Here is a 22,666-nt window from a genome sequence, read left to right on the forward strand (position 1 = left end):
AATCAAACAAATTGGTGACCCAGAAGTGATCAGCTATTTTCATCCTCTGGAATGAGGACTGTATGCCCTCTTGGGGTATGAGAAATCTAAGGCTAATGGTATCAAAGAACTGGCTAAGCCCAGTGTGGAAAATGGCTGCACCCAGAAACAGAACTAATTTTAAAGATGAGTCTGGCTTACAAACACAATTTTAAAGAAAAAGATCCTTTTCATAATTGATGGAAATAGGAAAAGAAAAATACGTTGGAAACACATTTTCTTCTGCCACATTTTAAAGGATTTCTTAATTTAGAATTATAATGATTGAATACCGCCGTTACATGAGAAAGCAGTGTCTGTTATCGTCTCTGATTGGAATGATTATGCATTATATTCTTTATTTTCTCCTCTGAACCGTTTTTCACAAGGCATTGTAAAACCAACAAAATTGTTTATCCAAGTTTGGTCAGCTGCTTATTCTTGAGTTCAGTAAATCAATTAATTTTTTAACATTTTAAGAATCTCAGAACGAATGGTTAAAAAAGGATTACCATTATTGGGTTTAATTTTCATGACAGTGAAGGAATTATTTTTAGTGAGGAGCAACGGGGTGAGAGAAAAAACACAATTCACATTTTTCTTAAAAAAAATTGCTGAATTTCCAAGATTAACATCAACAACCAAAAGAAGTCTTTTTAAAATATAATTTGACGTGATATTAAAAATTTCAACAATGTTATGTCCAGCTTTTCTAGATATATACATAATGAAAATACTATTCACACTCAATAATGCCTGTGATCGTATATTTGACTTATGTCCTATTGGTTTAGAAATTCTGGGAAATGAGAAGTGAGCTTGTCTGATTGTGCCGATATCAGAATTGATTGTCTATTCCATAACTCTGCATTTTTTCAAACTGTGGGTCAAAAAATCAATTTAGTAGCTTATGATTAGAATTTTCTTCTGGAAAAAATAGAATAGAATAGAAAATATTAGAGTGCAATGCATATCATAAGAATAGGTGATGTTTTTAAACCTTTTTATTCCATTTTATCCACACTCACACGTGCACACAAACATATACACGTAAGTATACTGGGCCACAATATAAAATATATTTCTCATTGTGGGTCACTGTCAAAGAAGCTTAAGAAAAACTTCGCATATTCCTATGTAAAAGATTTAAACCTGTGATTTTGCATTTGTAGAAATTGAGTTTAAGGAGGGAGAAATCCAGCACGTTGTTGAAATTGAAGTAATATTCGATGGGGTAAGAGAAATGAGAGAGGCCTTCACTGTCCACCTAAAACCCGATGAAAATATGATAGCAGAGACACAGGTAAGTAATTTATGGATATAAATTTGTGGCCAGCATTTTGTCATGAAAAATGCATGTAAGCATCACATAGTGTACAGTTAAGTAATAAACTTTATACAACCCTTGTATAAAGACAATGCACATAATCTCTTTTCACCTCCTAAATAAATTTTGTTTCCATTCGAAAACAAGAATCAAGAAAGTCCTAGGGGGCTTCCCTGGTGGCGCACTGATTGAGAGTCCACCTGCCGATGCAGGGGACACAGGTTCGTGCCCCGGTCCAGGAGGATCCCACATGCCGCGGAGCGGCTAGGCCCATAAGCCATGGCCACTGAGCCTGCACGTCCGGAGCCTGTGCTCCGCAATGGGAGAGGCCACAACAGTGAGAGGCCCACGTACCGCAAAAAAAAAAAAAAAAAAAAAAGTCCTAAATTCCCTGGCGGTCCAATGGTCAGGACTCCATGCTTTCACTGCTGAGGGCATGCATTGGATCCCTGGTCAGTGAACTAAGATCCTACAAGCCCCGTGGTGCAGCCAAAATAAAAAATTCCTGTCTCTTTCTTGAAAAATCATGTTTGTAGAAACTCAAGGACTAGAGCCTCCGAGTCCCACATCAGCCCAGTTACCCTTCCTATTTGAGTCAATAACGACTGAATCTGGGATTAACTTCCAGAGAGAAAGCATATTCTCAGCACAAAGATGAGGCTATTAATTTAGTGCCACAACTCATTAAAACACACATTTCAACCCACAAAACAGTTTGCCAATCCTCAAAATTCCCACCTGCTCATCGTAGCTTTATTAAATTGATGTCCAGAGCCTCAATGACCCAAATGTTACTGTCCTAACACTTCTTTCCTGTGTTTATTTAATTTATATTGTTTCATCAACCAAATATTCTTCAACATAAATGTAATTTCCATAGATTTTGACCTTTAAGCCTAATTTTTAAAGCTAAATGATTTAACGAACAGACCAATGTTTACAGTATCTGTGCTTACATTTATTCTATTTCTTTTATTATTATTTGTTTCACTATTAGCATGAGATCAAATTGGGGAGACTTTTTTTTCCCTTAAGTACAGGTATTTTTAATATTTTATAATTTTTACTACTTGATGGTATTTACAGTGCCTTGGGTTTTTTTTTAAGTCATATTTAAAATTCAAGAAGTAGGGGCGGAAAATCTTTTTCAAATATATTTTGTAAGTCTTGATCACATAAGAAGTGCGTCTTTAGTTTTTATGGAGCATCATATTAAACTCTTTTGAGTAAGAGGAACAGAGATTCAGTCAAATCACTTCAAGTGATCAAAGCCCCTTTTAAGAAGACACACGTAGGGCCTCCCTGGTGGCGCAGTGGTTGAGAGTCCGCCTGCCGATGCAGGGGATGCGGGTTCGTGCCCCGGTCTGGGAGGATCCCATATGCCGCGGAGCGGCTGGGCCCGTGAGCCGTGGCCGCTGGGCCTGCGCGTCCGGAGCCTGTGCTCCGCAACGGGAGAGGCCACAACAGTGAGAGGCCCGCATACCGCAAAAAGAAAAAAAAAAAAAAAAAAAAAAAAAAAAAAAAAAAAAAGAAGACACACGTAAATATAGGCTTGGAAACGGCGATGTATCATTGGATACTGGAAGATGATTCGGGAGCAAAAGGCAAATGTGTCAGCGGGGTTTCCTTGTCATTCTACCCCCAGTAGATGTTCACAGGTTCCTCTTCTGTCTGTGACTCAGCTTCTCCCTCTGCCTGTGCTTCTGTCCTCTGCTCCTCTGAAGCTTCACTTTTCACTTGACTTCCACTTCAGCAGGGTCCATGCTGTCACATGACCTCTAGGATCTGCCTTCTCCCTGGTCTCTTTCAGCTTTCCTCCCACTATTAACTAATTGACTTTTTCATGGATCTTCCACTTTACCTCCCCGAGACAGACTTAACTACTATCATCACAATTTGGAGAAAAAAATTCAAGCCCAAATACTTTGTGGGCCACTGGCCAACCCAGGACTCAGGTACTCTCCCCTGCAGCATAAGATATGGCCCAGGTGCCAGGGTCATGAGGAACAAAGCACATAGAGCCTGTCACACTGCAGAGCCTCTGGGTGTGACAATTTTTACTATAATGAAGCCATGGACTTGCCAAGCATTGTGAGTATTGTTCTGCACAATGGAAGCACCAGGAGTCTAATATTTCAATAATCATGGAGAATTATCTTTTCCTTCTAGGCCACCAAAGCCATTGTGTACATAGAAGAATTGAGCAGCATGGCAGATGTCACTTTTCCTTCTGTCCCTCAAATAGTGTCCTTACTGATGTATGATGACACTTACAGAGCCAGAGAGGGTGCTGGACCTGTGTCTGGTTATCCTGTTGTCTGTATCACGGTGAGTAGGAAGTTGAGGAAAATTGTAAAATAGTTAAAATAATTATGAACATTAACCAATACAGTATGGGCTTTTTCATGATGAAATAAAAGTAGGGAAAAACTGCAGGATTTAATCTTTGAACTTTGGAAAGGAAACTGTTGATCAAGTAAAGGTCCTATTTTTCTTCCTTCATGTAAGAAAAGTTTACTAACTGATGTACACATAGTGTGTTATCTCAGATTATATGAGGGTTTGTCACTGAGAGAAAAATAAATAAGATATGAACTCTACACTCAAGGAATTTAAACATAAGGGAGAGAAAAATATATAAGAATCAGTCACTCGACTATAAGGCATGATGTGATCATTATACAAACTAGGAGATAGAACAGCAGCTCCACCAGTGAGGGAAGGTTTGGGATCGTCCAATGAAAATGTCAGTAGTTTAAGAGTCACATAAGGGGGAATCCCCATAAGGTTAACAGCTGATCTTTCAGCAGAAACTCTGCAAGCCAGAAGGGACTTGCAGGACATATTTAAAGTGATGAAGGAGAAAAACCTACAGCCAAGATTACTCTATCCAGCAAGGATCTCATTCAGATTTGATGGAGAAATTAAAACCTTTACAGACAAGCAAAAGCTGAGAGAGTTCAGCACCACCAAACCAGCTTTACAACAAATGCTAAAGGAACTTCTCTAGGCAAGAGACACAAGAGAAAGAAAAGACCTACAATAACAAACCCAAAACAATTAAGAAAATGGGAATAGGAACATACATATCGATAATTACCTTAAATATAAATGGATTAAATGCTACAACCAAAAGACACAGACTGGCTGAATGGATACAAAAACAAGACCCGTATATATTCTGTCTACAAGAGGCCCACTTCAGACCTAGGGACACATACAGACTGAAAGTGAGGGGATGGAAAAAGATATTCCATGCAAATGGAAATCAAAAGAAAGCTGGAGTAGCAATTCTCATATCAGACAAATAGACTTTAAAATAAAGACTACTAGAAGAGACAAAGAAGGACACTACATAATGATCAAGGGATCAATCCAAGAAGAAGATATAACAATTGTAAATATTTATGCACCCAACATAGGAGCACCTCAATACATAAGGCAAACACTAACAGCCATAAAAGGAGAAATCAACAGTAACACAATCATAGTAGGGGACTTTAACACCCCACTTTCACCAATGGACAGATCATCCAAAATGAAAATAAATAAGGAAACACAAGCTTTACATGATACATTAAACAAGATGGACTTAATTGATATTTATAGGACATTCCATCCAAAAACAACAGAATACACATTTTTCTCAAGTACTCATGGAACATTCTCCAGGATAGATCATATCTTGGGTCACAAATCAAGCCTTGGTAAATTTAAGAAACTTGAAATCGTATCAAGTATCTTTTCCAACCACAACGCTATGAGACTAGATATCAATTACAGGAAAAGAGCTGTAAAAAAATACAAACACATGGAGGCTAAACAATACACTACTTAATAACGAAGTGATCACTGAAGAAATCAAAGAGGAAATAAAAAAATACGTAGAAACAAATGACAATGGAGACATGATGACCCAAAACCTATGGGATGCAGCAAAAGCAGTTCTAAGAGTGAAGTTTAAAGCAATACAATCCTACCTTAAGAAACAGGAAACATCTCAGATAAACAACCTAACCTTGCACCTAAAGCAATTAGAGAAAGAAGAACAAAAAACACCAAAGTTAGCAGAAGGAAAGAAATCATAAAGATCAGATCCGAAATAAATGAAAAAGAAATGAAGGAAATGATAGCAAAGATCAATAAAACTAAAAACTGGTTCTTTGAGAAGATAAACAAAATTGATAAACCATTAGCCAGACTCATCAAGAAAAAAAGGGAGAAGACTCAAATCAATAGAGTTAGAAATTGAAAAGGAGAAGTAACAACTGACACTGCAGAAATACAAAGGATCATGAGAGATTACTACAAGCAACTCTATGCCAGTAAAATGGACAACCTGGAAGAAATGGACAAATTCTTAGAAATACACAACCTGCCGAGACTGAACGAGGAAGAAATAGAAAATATGAACAGACCAATCACAAGCACTGAAATTGAAACTGTGATTAAAAATCTTCCAACAAACAAAAGCCCAGGACTGGATGGCTTCACAGGCGAATTCTATCAAACATTTAGAGAAGAGCTAACACCTATCCTTCTCAAACTCTTCCAAAATATAGCAGAGGGAGGAACATTCCCAAACTCATTCCATGAGGCCACCATCACCCTGATACCAAAACCAGACAAAGATGTCACAAAGAAAGAAAACTACAGGCCAATATCACTGATGAACATAGATGCAAAAATCCTCAACAAAATACTAGCAAACAGAATCCAACAGCACATTAAAAGGATCATACACCATGATCAAGTGGGGTTTATTCCAGGAATGCAAGGATTCTTCAAAATACACAAATCAATCAATGTGATACACCATATTAACAAATTGAAGGAGAAAAATCATATGATCATCTCAATAGATGCAGAGAAAGCTTTCAACACAATTCAACACCCATTTATGATAAAAACCCTGCAGAAAGTAGGCATAGAGGGAACTTTCCTCAACATAATAAAGGCCATATATGACAAACCCACAGCCAACATCATCCTCAATGGTGAGAAACTGAAACCATTTCCACTACGATCAGGAACAAGACAAGGTTGCCCACTCTCACCACTATTATTCAACACAGTTTGGAAGTTTTAGCCACAGCAATCAGAGAAGAAAAAGAAATAAAAGGAATACAAATTGGAAAAGAAGTAAAGCTGTCACTGTTTGCAGATGACATGATACTATACATAGAGAATCCTAAACATGTTACCAGAAAACTACTAGAGCTAATCAATGAATTTGGTAAAGTAGCAGGATACAAAATTAATGCACAGAAATCTCTGGCATTCCTAACACTAATGATGAAAAACCTGAAAGTGAAATTAAGAAAACACTCCCATTTACCACTGCAACAAAAAGAATAAAATATCTAGGAATAAACCTACCTAAGGAGACAAATGAGCTGTATGCAGAAAATTATAAGACACTGATGAAAGAAATTAAAGATGATACAAATAGATGGAGAGATATACCATGTTCTTGGATTGGAAGAATCAACATTGTGAAAATGGCTCTACTACCCAAAGCAATCTACAGATTCAATGCAATCCCTATCTAACTACCACTGACATTTTTCACAGAACTAGAACAAAAAAAATCACAATTTGTATGGAAACACAAAAGACCCCGAATAGCCAAAGCAATCTTGAGAACGAAAAACGGAGCTGGAGGAATCAGGTTCCCTGACTTCAGACTATAGTACAAATCTACAGTAATCAAGACAGTACGGTACTGGCACAAAAACAGAAATATAGATCAATGGAACAGGATAGAAAGCCCAGAGATAAACCCATGCACATATGGTCACCTTATCTTTGATAAAGGAGGCAAGAATATACAGTGGAGAAAAGACAGCCTCTTCAATAAGTGGTGCTGGGTAAACTGGACAGGTACATATAAAAGTATGAAATTGGAACACTCCCTAACACCATACACAAAAATAAACTCAAAATGGATTAAAGACCTAAATGTAAGGCCAGACACTATCAAACTCTAAGGGGAAACATGGGCATATACCCCGAGAAAACCATAATTTAAAAAGAGACATGTACCAAAATGTTCATAGCAGCCCTATTTACAATAGCCCGGAGATGGAAACAACCTAAGTGTCCATCATCGGATGAATGGATAAAGAAGATGTGGCACATATATACAATGGAATATTACTCAGCCATAAAAAGAAATGAAATTGAGCTATTTGTAATGAGGTGGATAGACCTAGAGTCTGTCATACAGAGTGAAGTAAGTCAGAAAGAGAAAGACAAATACTGTATGCTAACACATATATATGGAATTTAAGAAAAAAAAATGTCATGAAGAACATAGGGGTAAGACAGGAATAAAGACACAGACCTACTAGAGAATGGACTTGAGGATATGGGGAGGGGGAAGGGTAAGCTGTGACAAAGTGAAAGAGCGGCATGGACATATATACGCTACCAAACGTAAGGTAGATAGCTAGTGGGAAGCAGCCGCATAGCACAGGGAGATCAGCTCGGTGCTTTGTGACCGCCTGGAGGGGTGGGATAGGGAGGGTGGGAGGGAGACGCAAAAGGGAGGGGATATGGAAACATATGTATATGTATAACTGATTAAATTTGTTATAAGGCAAAAAAAATAAATAAATAAAATAAACACGAAAAAAAAATAAATAAATAAATTTGTAAAAAAAAAAAAAAAAAAACAAAACATAGGCAGAACACTCTATGACATAAATCACAGCAAGATCCTTTTTGACCCACGTCCTAGAGAAATGGAAATAAAAACGAAAATAAACAAATGGGACCTAATGAAACTTCAAAGCTTTTGCACAGCAAAGGAAACCATAAACAAGACCAAAAGACACCCCTCAGAATGGGAGAAAATATTTGCAAATGAAGCAACTGACAAAGGATTAATCTCCAAGATCAGCTCGGTGCTTTGTGACCACCTAGAGGGGTGGGATAGGGAGGATGGGAGGGAGATGCAAGAGGGAGGGTATATGGGGATGTAAGTATATGTATAGCTGATTCACTTTGTTATAAAGCAGAAACTAACACACCATTGTGGAGCAATTATACTGCAATAAAGATGTTAAAAAAATAAAGAGTCACATAAGGAAATGTCATTCCTGGATGAAGTGGTTGCCTTACAGATGGCATATTATAGTTACTTTTTCTTTTTTTTTTTTTTTTTTTTTTTTTTTTTTTTTTCTTTTTTTGCTGTACGCGGGCCTCTCACTGCTGTGGCCTCTCCCGCTGCGGAGCACAGGCTCCGGACACACAGGCTCCGCGGCCATGGCTCGCGGGCCCAGCCGCTCCGCGGCATGTGGGATCCTCCGGGATCGGGGCACGAACCCGTGTCCCCTGCATCGGCAGGCGGACTCTCAACCACTGCGCCACCAGGGAAGCCCTATAGTTACTTTTTCAATTGCCTTCTCTTAGCTATGAATTATAAGCTCCTTATGAGCAAAAACTGGGACGCATTTATTCTTACTTTGCAATACCCCTGGTGTAATGACCTACGTATAATAGGTATACAACAAATGTTTATTGGATTAGCAAGGCAGAAATAATAATGCGGTGCAAGTTACAGAGGTCTTGAAATGTTATATTAAGGAACGTGCACTTCATTTGTTGGGTAGCAGGGAGCTCTTGCACAAAAGAATGACATGAGAAGAGGGGTTGTATTGGAGTGTTACCATGGCAACAGTGGTCACCTGACGAGAAAGGCCCTGAATTAGATAGAAAGGTGTTGCTTGGAATGGGAAGGAAAAGACCATCTTAAGAGACATCCTACAAAAAGAATCAACCAAGTTCACTGACCCATTGGATGTCAGGGGCAAGATGAGAGAGAGAAGAGAGGGAGAGAGAAAAGAACAAGGACAATTCGACAACTCTGAGGATTCGAGGATGATGAAATGAGTATCACTTTTACTCGTATCAGGTTAAAGGTGGAAAAGGCTAATAAGCTGTTTGAAATGCAAGATTAGAGTTCATAAAAGCTAGCATCGCTAGGACTAGGAATTTGAAAGTTGCGTGAATAACATGTAGAAATGAAAAAAAAGTAGCAGTGAAAACACTAAGGGAGAGAGAACTTAAGAGGAGTAATTTCCACCTTGTTCTAAACTGTGGCCCTAACATAGTTATTTGTTTCCCATAGGCTTGCAACCCTAAGTATTCAGACTATGACAAAACAGGATCCATTTGTGCAAGTGAGAACATCAATGACACTTTGACCCGGTACCGATGGCTGATCAGTGCACCCGCGGGCCCCGACGGAGTGACCAGCCCCATGAGAGAAGTGGACTTTGACACCTTTTTCACTTCATCCAAGATGATCAGTTTAGACTCCATATACTTCCAGCCTGGCTCCAGAGTGCAGTGTGCGGCTCGGGCTGTGAATGCCGATGGCAATGAAGGCTTGGAGCTGATGAGCCCTACGGTAACCATCGGCAGAGAAGAAGGTAGTGCATGGCCGTTTTCACATAAAGGTCGCTGGAATACCATGGAATGTTATATATGCCTAATTTCCAGTTATTCAGTCCTCCAAATGCCCCATGTATTCCATAATACTCTATAAGGGTTTTTTTTTTGTTTTTTTGTTTTTTTGGGTTTTTTTGTGGTACGCGGGCCTCTCACTGTTGTGGCCTCTCCCGTTGCGGAGCACAGGCTCCGGACGTGCAGGCTCAGCGGCCATGGCTCACGGGCCCAGCCGCTCTGCGGCATGTGGGATCTTCCCGGACCGGGGCACGAACCCGTGTCCCCTGAATCGGCAGGCGGACTCTCAACCACTGCGCCACCAGGGGAGCCCTCTATAAGTATTTTTAAATAATAATCTATTTTCGCAAAATTATTCATTAGAAAACAAATATTTATTCATTTTGCATTTTTCAATCACTGAGCATATGTCAGGCTTTTGGCTGTCATATGAAAAATAAGGCAGGATTCCTGCCTTCCAGGAGTCCATACTCAAACTGAAGACACAGACAAATTTTAGTCTGGACAGGACACAGAAATGCAAAAGTAGTTGTCATGGGTTCTAGCCTGAGTGGATCTGGAAAGGTTTCATCAAAGAGGAGATGCTTAAGCTGAGTCTTGAAAATAGTAGGGGAAAACAAGCATGAGCAATGACTCATAGAAGCATGAAAAAACATGGAGTATTCTGGGAACTACAAGCAGAGAAATGGGGCAGGATGAAAGGGAGAGGAAGGGAGATCAGGAGATGAAGCAGTTGGTACGCAAGGGTCAGATCTGGACAGGGCAGCTCATATGTGATGCCACATCACTCCCAGCTGGTGGCTGGCTGAACAGGAGTTTGCTGGGGCAGGAGGGGAAGGACAGTCCAGGTAGAGAGGTGTGTACTAGTGTCCATACTTGGTTATTAGAAGGGAGGTTGAGGTCAGGGCTAGAGCCTGGACACAGTGGAGGTGGAAAATACATGTGGCCGGAGACAACACTGATGAGACAGGAAATCCACTTTATAAACTAATCCTTTACTCTGCAGAAGAATGTTTAAATCAGAGTTTTAAAATAACAGTCTTTTTATAAGATTCTATTTATAAAAATTCCATTTGTGTACAACACTTCAGATGTACATATGTTGCAGGAAGAAAAGTTATATGTACCACCTCCCACCATTATATATTCAGGATCAATATTTATTGATAACATGTAGAGTAACCATGTTCTTTTATTAGGATTCGAATGTATGGTTTTTAAATTTCTCTTAAAACCAAACTATTGTGTTGGTACCAAAAATAAATTAAACAATGCCTTAAAATGAGTCACCCCCAATTAATAAAGCAGACATCCCAGATGCTAGGGCCTGATTCTGATCTGTTTTCTACAAACAGAAAAGAAATTATATATTGCCTAGTTCTCTGGAAACTGTGATCCAGTATCGGGCAGTCTCTTCCATGGTATTAAAATGAAGACATTACAGTGCTTTCAAAGCAAACATACGAGGAAGATTTTCATGTTAAAATTCTAGATAGATAGATTAGACAATGAGTTATAATTTATAATACACATACTGTAAGAAATTACATATATAGAGAAAACTATATATTTTGCTCTCTATTCTAAGAAGGCTAGTTTTTGTTTTTTAGAATGAGTGTATTTTTAGTTTTATTATAAATAATGTAAATTTTATGACTAGTCTTAAGGATTTAATTCTAAGGTAACCATCTCATTCATTTAATTAAACTACACTTACTTTTTTCCTGTTGTTTTTCAATCATCTTTACTATGCCTGTTTATACTTTATGTTAAGATGATTTTGTGAATATGACCATAACAGGTGTCCAGCATAAATTAAATCATATTGAATAATATTTATGTTTTCTCAAACTTTATAAAATACCCCAAATGTTAAGAAGAAGCCATTGAACTGTCTGCTGGGATTACTTCTCCCATCATGGTCTTTTGTTCCCTCATAATATCAACTCTCAGCAGTGCCTTAGTTCTCAGAGAATTTTAAAGTACACAGAAAAATAATAGTGCCAATTTAAAAATATCTACTTTAAGTGTTGTCTATTATCTTCTTTTAGCATAAATGTCTTCATTTTGCCTCGAGGTCTTTGTCAGCCCCGGGTGCCAGGGATAGTGGGAGCAGAACCCTTCTCAGCTAAATTGCGCTACACGGGTCCCGAGGACCCAGAGTACACAAACCTCATCAAGCTCACTGTCACCATGCCCCACATAGACGGTAGGTGACTTGGGTAAGCAAATCCATGGAGGTGGTTTGGGCTTCTCTTTACCTGCTTTATTTTACTGAATACAGGCAGACCTCATTTTATTGCACTTCACAGATACTGCGTTTTTTAAAAATTGAAGGTTGGTGGCAACCCTGCTTCCAGCAGGTCTATCAGCGCCATTTTTCCAACACCACCTGCTCACTTCATGTCTCTGTGTCACATTTGGGTAATTCTCTCAATATTTCAAACCCTCCATCAACAAAAAGATTAAGACTCCCTCAGAGGACAGTTAGCATTTTTTAGCAACAACGTATTTTTTAATGAAGGTGTGTACATTGCTTTTCAGACATACGCTATTGCACACTTTATAGACTACAGTATAGTTTGTTTTTAATTTTTTATTGAAGTATAATTGACTTACAAGGTTGTGTTCATTTCAGGTGTACAGAAAGGTGAATCAGTTATACATATGTATATAGTTTCCATTCTTTTTCAGATTCTTCCCCATATAGGTTATTACAGAAAACTGAGTAGAGTTCCCTGTGCTATACAGTAGGTCCTTGTTAGTTATCTATTTTATACATAGTAGTGTGTATATGTCAATCCCAAGCCAATCTCCTAATTTGTCACTTCCTCCCACGTTTCCCCTTTGGTAACCATAAATTTGATTTCGAGCTCTGTGAGTCTGATTCTGTTTTGTAAGTTCATTCGTATCATTTTTTTAATCAGATTCCACATATAAGTAATATTTGTCTTTGTCTGACTTACTTCACTTAGTATGGTCATCTCTAGGTCCATCTAAAGTTTCTGCAAATGGCATTATTTCATTCTTTTTTATGGCTGAGTAATATTCCATTGTGTATATGTACCACATCTTCTTTATCCTAGTAAATTTTAACATAACTTTTATACGCACTGGGAAACAAAAAAATTCATGTGACTCACTTGATTTCGATATTTGCTTCATTGCGTTGGTCTGGAACCAAACCTGCAATATCTCTGAGGTCTGCCTGTACTCTGAATAACCAAGCATACAATAAATGCTCAATTTGCAACTTAAGCTTCAAGTCCTGCTTCTTTTGAGTGTTTCTGCTTTCTTTCTGCCTAGTTTTTTTTTCAAGTCTGACAATTTCGGCATTCTTTAAAATTAGATAAATTTCACACATGTCACAACACAATGAAACAAAGCTTTGGTTAATGTGCTTGCTCTCTTTTATGAAATGGCACAGTGTGCCTTCAAAACTCTTGAGCTTGGATTTACAGTAAAGCAATTTGGAATCTCAATCCCTGCCTTCAACACCTATTTGCTTTTTCATATCTGGAGTATCATAAATCTTTCCCAGTATTTATTGCAACAACTAAGACATTTCTTAGGCATTAAAATAAGGTTAAAAAATGCAATTAACAATGTTAATTTTTCTCTGGATAGGGAAGTGTGGCCAGAATTTCTGAGTCAGTAACTTTACCCACATTTTATGAACATTTCCTCAGGTACAGAAGACATTTTCAAGTTCTATTCCTCTTAATTTGCTTTATTCCTGAAGTATATTAATATTAATTTTATTACTTAGTATGTTAGTTATATTTTAAGTACCTAAAGGAGAGGAAGCATTAGGCAATATTAGGAACTACAAGGTAGAATTTACCTGCCTTATGAAAAGGACATAATTCTGCTTATTACAAACCCACGTTTATGCTGGTGGGCATAGGTGGACAGGAATCTGCACCTCCTTACTTTACAGTGTAATGTTGGGTCCATGTTTGACCACCCTACCTTTAGACCCATATGGGAGGTGTGATTCAGATGTGCAGAGGGCAGAAGGGACCATCAGGGAGGGGTAGACCTATAATAGTTCTTCCTGATAGAAAGATTGGTCCCTTGTGCTTCTCCTAGAGCTTGACTTAGCATTTTCTGAAACATTCGATAGCCGTAGCTCTGCAGAAGCTGACCAGCTCTTTTGCGGGGCCAGAGAATCTAAGAGGGAGAGGTGGAAAAGGTGCCAAGAGAAGAGCTCTTTCACAGTCCTTTTTGCTGCATTGCTTATGCCAGAGCTCAACCAACTGTGTCCCATGGACTGGATCTAGCCTTCTACCTGTTTTTGTATGGTCTGCAAGCTAAAAATGGTTTTCACATTTTTTTTAATGTTTGGAAGAAACCAAACATTCTTCTTCTTCTTTGAAAGTAGAATATTTCATGACACAGGAAAATTATATAAAATTCTAATCCATTGGCCATGATAAAGTCTTCTTGCACACAGTTATGTGAATTCCTTTACAAATCATCTATGGCAGCTCTGGCTCTGCAATGGCACCTTTGAGCAGTTGCAACAGAGACCTTGTGGCCCACAAATCCTAAAATATTTACAGTTTGGCTCTTTACAGAAGAAGTTTGCCAACTCTTATCCTATACTGTATAGTGGTAGTTTTCAAAATTTTGGTCTGAGGACACCCTCAAAATCATTTATGGCCACAAAGACCTTTTGTTTTGTGGGTTATAGCTATAAATATTTACTGGATTTAAAATGGAGGAATTGTTAAATATGTATTTATTCATTAATTTTAAAATAAGAATAAATCTATTACGTGTTAACACGAAAAACATACTTTTAAGAAAAAGAACTACAATTTATAAAGCAAAACAAAAGAGTGGCATAGTTTCACATTTTTGAAAATATCTTTAGTGTCTGGCTTAATAAAAGACAGCTGGATTCTTATGTCTGCTTCTGCATTCAATCTATTGCAATATATGATTTATTTTAGCCTCTGAAAAACTCCACTGTACACTACTGAGAAAATAAGCGTGGAAAAGTCAAATAACACCTTAGAGTCGTGAAAATAGCTTTAATGTTATAGATCTCCTGAAATATTCTCTGGATCCTCCAGGGTCCTAAGATACCACTTTTATAATCACTGCTCTGCAGTATTTTATAACACTTGTCTTCTCACGATATAAAGAGATTATAAAGTGTTCAAAGCCCTTTGCTGTTGGTAAAAATGGTAACAGTGATTTACAAAAATCCCTTGTAGGCATGCTCCCTGTGATTTCCACCAAGGAGCTCTCCAACTTTGAGCTCACCCTCAGCCCTGATGGCACACGAGTTGGAAACCACAAATGCTCCAACCTCCTGGATTATACTGAAGTAAAGACCCACCACGGGTTCTTGACTGATGCTACCAAAAATCCAGAAATAATTGGAGAGACGTATCCTTACCAGTACAGCTCATCTATCAGGGGTTCTAATACCTTACGCTTCTACCGAAATCTGAACCTGGAAGCCTGCTTATGGGAGTTCGTTAGCTACTATGACATGTCAGAGCTGCTCACGGACTGTGGAGGCACCATTGGAACCGATGGACAGGTATGGATGTTTAGCCTCTGAGCTTTGGTCACTGGACAAACCAGTTGCTTTTGTTCAGTTACGTAGACTTAGAATAAATCTCAGCTCCAGTCTTCCATCCTGGTGATGTAGGTTATTAGGCACAAGAAAGAGCAGGGGGCTTCCCTGGTGGCGCAGCGGTTGAGAGTCCGCCTGCCGATGCAGGGGACACGGGTTCGTGCCCCGGTCTGGGAAGATCCCACATGCCGCAGAGCGGCTGGGCCCGTGAGCCATGGCCGCTGAGCCTGCGTGTCCAGAGCCTGTGCTCCGCAACGGGAGAGGCCACGACAGTGAGAGGCCCGCGTACCACAAAAAAAAAAAAAAAAAAAAAAAAGAGCAGGTAATTGGCATGTGTGGTATGGAAATCCATGTCTATTTCCAGAACAATGTGTCAAAATCTATGTATTTTTTAGAAATGGGTCAGTAACATTATCTTTGTATTGAAAGGACACCATATAGTTATGCTGTAAGCTCCAATTCTACTCTGATATTAGTAAACTCCAAATACGAATTTCTCTTCGAAGTATACATTTTCATTTCTTGTGTTATGTACAGATGGCTGTGATGCATCATGAACGATCTCAAATGAGGGTCCTCAGGGTCAGTGTAGTTTTTCTCCCTTCTTACTCTCTTTCTTCTTTCCCCGCCTTCTATCTTTCTCTCCTTCTACTCCCATTTCTCCTCCTTTTTCTTTCTAGTTTTCTCCCCATTTCCTCCCTATCTGGTCCATTTCTCCATCACTAACATAGTCAAAAGTACTTTCATTTAAAGCTTACTGTTATTTCTACTCTACAATTACTGATTCCTCTTCATACTACACAGGCAGACATTTACACATAAAATACACACACATACACACACACACACAATCCCCCCCCATCACCACCATCATCATTGTTGTTAAAATGATGGTGAAGCAAGGTCTTCATTAGCAGTTATAGTAGAGAATCTAAAATATGTAGGGTGTAGCTTAGATTTGTGATGAGTATTTGAATTAAAAGCCATGCTTTGTCCAACTGGACTAAAACAAAGAGCTTATTTACGTAACTTATACATTAAGACATTGAATGGTACCCAGAAGATGTCTTATCTTTCAAGATTTAGCTGAGGTGAGGCTGGATTTTTTTTTTCTGTGCTATATTCCTGTGATGTTAAACTATAAAACAAGTAGTAACAAGAGAAAAGTAGACAGTAACTATCAGTTTAATTCCAGAGCAAAGCTGTAAATCTTGACCAGTTCTGCTGGTGTTGATGTCTAATGGCCACATATTATGTCTGGGAACTGTTGGGCTCCAAGGTAGTGAGACTTTTATCTCTATCTCCTCTAAAAGCAACAAAATATCCAGAAACTTGCATGAATTACTAAAAGTCCCCAGCAAAAACACCAACAGGAAGACAGTGTAGAACAGTGGAAAGAGCCTGCATATTGGAATCAAGCAAATGTGGACTTATATTTGGCTCTGACATTCTCTAGCTATGTCTTCTTGGGCAGGTTACTTAAACCTCATAAGTGTTACCTCTTCAAGTCCCTCTTTCCCCCCCGTCTTTGCCACCTGGAAGAAACATGAAAGAAAAAATGTTCTATTCCCAGAATAAAGACTCATATTAACACATCTACTTCAGCCTCTTCCTTTATAGGTCAAATATCTCCATTCCTTTGGCCGTTCCTCCCAGAGCCTGTTTTCAATCCATTAGTAAATCATTCCTGTTTTCCTTCTGGAAGCTCTTCTCTCAGGATCTTGCTGAAGTCACAGGCTCTATTGGCATAAGCAAAATGGGGCATAGTAATAGGATTATATTGTAGTTCTGGGTCTTCTTTGTTAAAAAGCACTTCATACCATGAAGCTTCTCTGTGGGTGTCGTCTAGTCTGTGGTCACTTTTTAGCCTCAATAATGTTTTCTATCTTCTCTGCAAATGGCAGTAATTTTCTGTCTTTCATACATGCAACCCAGACAGGCTTCCCTAGTGAAAACCCTGCACTTATCCTACTTAAACCTTATCCTACTTAAGCCTATATCTGCCCACTTTTCTGGTGTATCAAGGGCATTTTGAATGCAAATCCGTCTCTCCAGCCAATCCTCACTATAAAATGCTCAGCTAAATTAATTTTACTTCTCTGGAGTTTTAAAATCACTGTTCCTCTATTTAGTTAAGTTCGGGGTTTTTTTTCCCAAAACAACTGCTAACTAGAGAAGTTATTACCCTGCTTCCGTAGTTGAGCTATCGACTGTTTTACTCCACTAGGTGAAAACTGGCAACTGCCGGGTTCAGTGAAGTTTTACCTGCCTGAACGCTTTGTGTTACTTTCTACTTAGGGAGAAGAGAGAGTGCAATATAAGAATTACTGAACCATCCAGTTCCCAACTGGCTTATGTTACCTTGAGGAGTAAGATGGCCAGCTGGTTATATGAGTTTCTTCTGAAAGGATTTTTCTGCTTTCACATTGTTGAAAATAAATGTAGTAACATAAGCATAATGATCAACATAAGAGAGGTGACCAGATTCAGTGTAAATCATTGAAATTTCAGGTTCTTGTGACAAAATTCTTAAAGCCTCAGTGTAAATGGAATTGCAATACCATCTAATAAAGCGTATTGCTCACTCTCTTAGAGTGAAGCTCAGAGATGGCTATCTCATTTTCCCCTACTTTCTTGGGTTTGAACTTCTACTTCTCTAGTTATTGAGATATTCTCCTATATCCTCACCTCCCCTGACACATAACATTATTTAAATGTAGGTGAGGGAGAAGAAAATACATATTAAAGGAAAAATAACTCTTTGAGATATTTTCTTAATTTTCCTCACAAGATTTAGGTTCTAGAGAAGAGAAAATATCTAATAATACTACTACTAATAATAATAGTAATAGCTAACATTTATTTAATATTTACTATATGCCTGTCATCGTGTGTAAGTACTTTACATATTTCCACTAATTCTGTCCTCAAAACAACACTATGAGACAAATATGAATTTTGTCTCCATTTTTGGAGATGTTGAAGCAAAGAGAATTCAAATAACGTGTCCCAATTCAATTCGTTTGTAAGCCTATGCTCTTAACCACGTCATGATACTTATCTGGACATTTAATTGAGTGAATTAAATGTCATTTAATAGGGCGAATGTGAGGAATGGTTATGGTCACAGATGAAATTGCAAGAAAGGCAAATAAACTTTTTCCTCTGTTCTTTGTACAAGAACAGAAATAACCCCAGGTCTATTTGTCCTCTGCCAATTCCATACCGCCCTGGCCAAGCAGCTAATAGATGTGTCTTTCCCTCTTCTGGTCCGTTTCTAGATGTGCCACCTTAGATCAAGGTAATCACTATGCAAACAGATTTTTCTAACTGGTAATTGCTTCTGCCAGGAACAACATGATGACAAACCGATTTTTATCTTTAGTGTTCTTAGTAGCTAAAGCTACTGCCTGGAAATATTGCCAGGTCCCTGCATTTTATTTTGTGATTAAAAAGAGGTTTCTAACACCCTCTTAAAGATTTCTGCCTTCTCTAACCTCCCATATTCAAATTATTTCACTTATAACAGAGAGTTACCAAACTGAAGGGATCACCTGAAATATCCAAGATAATTATCTGTTAACAGCAGATAAGTGAAGTTAATAAATGAAGTTTTATTAAGTTTTATGCAGTTTGACTGCAACTAGCTTTAGCTGATATTAAGACCAGTTCTGCTTTTTCCATCTTGTTCGTTGCCCATTCATTCATTAAAGAAATAATCAATGAACACCTACTCTGTGCCAGGGACCAAATGGGTACCCGGTGAGGACACCAGACACAGACCTTAAACTCCTTCCAAGTCGAGTTATAGGAGTTGAATACTTGCTCTTATAAAAGTTAACAATTTTACTTGCCAAGAAAAAGAAACTTGGAGTTTCTCTAATGATATTCGCCACTAAAATCACTCCTAATAGTTACTTTCTAAAAGGTAAAGACAGATATAGCAGGAAAAGAAAAATAGAGATAAATAAAATAAATTATTCTGCTCCACCTTTTTGTGTGACCTGTGTTTTATAAATAAAATTTTAAATTGTTTGGGTACACAATGAAAAACACTTGTGATGCACAATAGTCATTAATGTTAAACTAAGTTTTTAAACTATTGGATATTTTTGGTGATTTTTCTCTTGAAAACAACTTCTCTTAAAACTAAAGAACTTCAGTTCATTTCATCTTTCATCAGCCTGACTATTGATGTTAAAAAGTCAGAATCTTAACTCTCACCTTGTTAGGTAAACAGCAACTGATAACATCATTCAAGGAGCGTGACTAAGTTACAAAAATTCAACTCCAATCATATGAAATTGTAATTTACTCATGAGAAGACATAGCATGATTTGGGGAAAGTATACAGATTTTTTCTTAGTTCCTTGGTTAGTGGAATAATTTTCTTTTTTTAAAAAAAACTATGTGTTTGATTTAGAAACATAGACCTTTGGGGCTAGAGTATACTTTAGAAGTCATCTCTTTCCATTCTGTTATTTTCTACTTAGTACACTGATTTACTCTTTTTTTTTTTTTTAAGATGTAAGCCACTCTTAATCATTCTGCAAGAAATGGCAAGAAGAATCCAAAATGTATAACTTTCATGAAGTATGTTGTTTCCTATTTTGTCAATTAATATTTTTAATGGTGTAGGTTTTTTGATTAATGAAAGTAAAGATAGTACCATGGAAAGCTGGGAAACTAAAAAAGTATAAAAAAGAATGCACTCATTATCCCACTATCACTCTACACAGACATATTTTCTAGTCTCTTTTCAATATACATACACATTTTTAATAGTAGAAGCAAAATATTATCCAGTCTCTTTTCAATATACATACACATTTTTAATAGTAGCAGCATAATATTATCCATACCATTTTGCATACTGCTTTTTAACTTAACATATTGTGATCCTTTTCCCATGACAAGGAAAAGTCTTCACATAAATGATTTTTGATTACTACATATTTCACCTTGTTTCTGTGCCATCATAATTATTTAAATATTCTTCTATGACTGGTCATTTAGATTGTTTATAATTCTATACTGTAAATATCCCATAGAGTTGTCCTTAATCCTAAAGAATTTGTGGACCAGTATTGACCCTCCCTCATTCCAAGGTCCCTTGTGCATCTCTGATATCACAGTCCTTCAGAAAGGCTTGTAACTGGAAAGAAGCCAGTTTCCTTCCAAATGTTCCTGGATGTGTAGACTGCTATTACTCAGAGACCTTGGCTAAGAATTCTAACTTGTTAAAACAATGTCTTCCACTGAGTTGCTAAGTACACACTTTAATGAGACTTCAAGCTATTGAGATCTATGAGCCTTCTTTACACATTCACAAACACTGCTGTCTTGATGATATAGGCATACATCTGGCAACAAAAGTAGCAACAGAAGGAAATTCCAACCAATGGGAAATCCCCACCAGTGGTTGTCCTCAGCTAAGGTTCTAATGGCTCTGGCTCAGTTTTCAATCTTTGAAGTAAGCACAAATCACTTGTCCTGCGTAAAGTAGGGTAGATGCATGACTATCAAATATTTTGAAAAGACTGTTGTTTTCAATATGTGTGGTCTAATTGAAAGACCTTAGGTAGAAGAGTCTAATCTGTGCTGTCCAATATGGTAGCCATTAGCCATGTGGAGCCATTGAGCATTCAAAATGGGGCTAGTCCGAATTGGGATATGCTGTGCATGTTAAATACATACCAGATTTCAAAGACTTAGTACAAAAAAAAAAAAAAGAATGTAAAATATTACATTAAATTTATTTTATATTGATGGCATATTAAAATGCAATAGGTTTGACATATTGGGTTAAGTAAACTATTGTCAAAATTGGTTTCACATGCTTCTCTTTACTTTTTGAAATATGGCTACTGGAAGATTTAAAATTACATGTGTGGCTCACGTTATGATCCCTTTGAACAGTGCTGGTCTAGATACTTGAGTGTTAGTCCTGAAGGTACTGAATAGTCTTGGGCAAGCCAATTATCTTCTCTGTGGCTTAAGTTCAACACGTGTAAAATAGTGCCTTGCTCAAGTGAAAGCTGCAAAGGAACAAAGTAAATCTGGATTAGTTTTTATTAGTTACATACCTATATTGCTTACTTCTATAAGAATGTTTAAATATCTATAAGATAATATGTAAATTGAATAGCTTCAGCTACAAGTCCAAAACAACTGAAGAATTAAAACTACTTGCAATTTGGACTTCCCTGGTGGCGCAACGGTTAAGAACCTGCCTGCCAATGCAGGGGACACGGGTTTGAGCCCTGGCCCTGGAAGATCCCATATGCCACGGAGCAACTAAGCCCGTGCGCCACAACTACCGACCCTGTGCTCTAGAATCCGTGAGCCACAACTACTGAAGCCCGCGTGCCTAGAGCCCGTGCTCCGCAACAAGAGAAGCCACTGCAATGAGAAGCCCGTGCACGGCAAAGAAGAGTAGCCCCCGTTCGTCACAACTAGAGAAAGCCCGCGCGCAGCAACAAAGACCCAAATGCAGCCAAAAATAAAATTAAAACAAAAAACGACCTCAATTTTCCTCAACAATAGTTTCCACCTTGGGCAGCATTGTAAATGTAATTTTTCTCTTGGGGTACTCTTCTTTCTTCCTATTCTTCCTCTTTTCTACCATCTGCCACAGATCAGCAGACTTTCTCTCGTCCCTTCAACGGGCAATATCTCCCCAAATATAAACCTGTTGCCCATGATTAGTCACTTACTAGTAGTGGTAGAAATTTATATCAGTATGGTACCTTTCACAGGTCATTTGCACTTTGCACTTTCCCTTTAGATATGGAATTTAAACTACTGTTTGCCTTTGTTGAAGAAACAAATCAGTAAGGATGTGTAAACTCACTCATCATGTCACAGTTTCTTTAAGAGCAGTATACCAGATTTAACATACATTTCTTTCAGTATAAACAAATACTTTAAAAAGTCCTGTGGAATAGGCTGAAAGAAAATGAAGGGTTCATTAAGATGGCATGTAAAGCAGGGGTCCCCCACCCCCGGGCCGCGGACCGGTACCGTTAGGACCCCGGCCACACAACAGGAGGTGAGCGGTGGAGTGAGCGAGTGAAGCTTCATCTCCTCCTCACCGCTCCCCACCACTCGCATTACCGCCGGAGCCATCCCCCCGCGCCCCCCCTTCCGAGGAAAAATTGTCTTCCACGAAACAGGTCCCTGGCGCCAAAAAGGTTAAGGACCGCTGTAGGGGTTACATTGATTGCACTGTGTTCTTCAATTTTACAGGAACGAAC

The 22,666-nt window shown here is 38.2% G+C and overlaps 1 protein-coding gene across 1 annotated transcript in view; it reads left to right on the forward strand.

Moving 5' to 3' along the window:
- Positions 1 to 22,666, forward strand: part of FREM2 (FRAS1 related extracellular matrix 2) — a gene marked incomplete at its 5' end in the record, with an annotated part of 150,848 nt that overhangs the window by 116,505 nt on the left and 11,677 nt on the right. The window contains 5 exons of the mRNA XM_082601912.1: positions 1,191 to 1,321; positions 3,515 to 3,673; positions 9,480 to 9,783; positions 11,895 to 12,026; positions 15,043 to 15,374. Coding sequence (XP_082458038.1) covers positions 1,191 to 1,321; positions 3,515 to 3,673; positions 9,480 to 9,783; positions 11,895 to 12,026; positions 15,043 to 15,374 — 1,058 coding nt within the window. The remainder of the gene's footprint in view (positions 1 to 1,190; positions 1,322 to 3,514; positions 3,674 to 9,479; positions 9,784 to 11,894; positions 12,027 to 15,042; positions 15,375 to 22,666) is intronic.

The sequence above is a fragment of the Mesoplodon mirus genome, assembly GCF_964341445.2.
Source record: "Mesoplodon mirus genome assembly, chromosome: 17".
In the NCBI taxonomy this organism is placed as follows: domain Eukaryota; kingdom Metazoa; phylum Chordata; class Mammalia; order Artiodactyla; family Ziphiidae; genus Mesoplodon; species Mesoplodon mirus.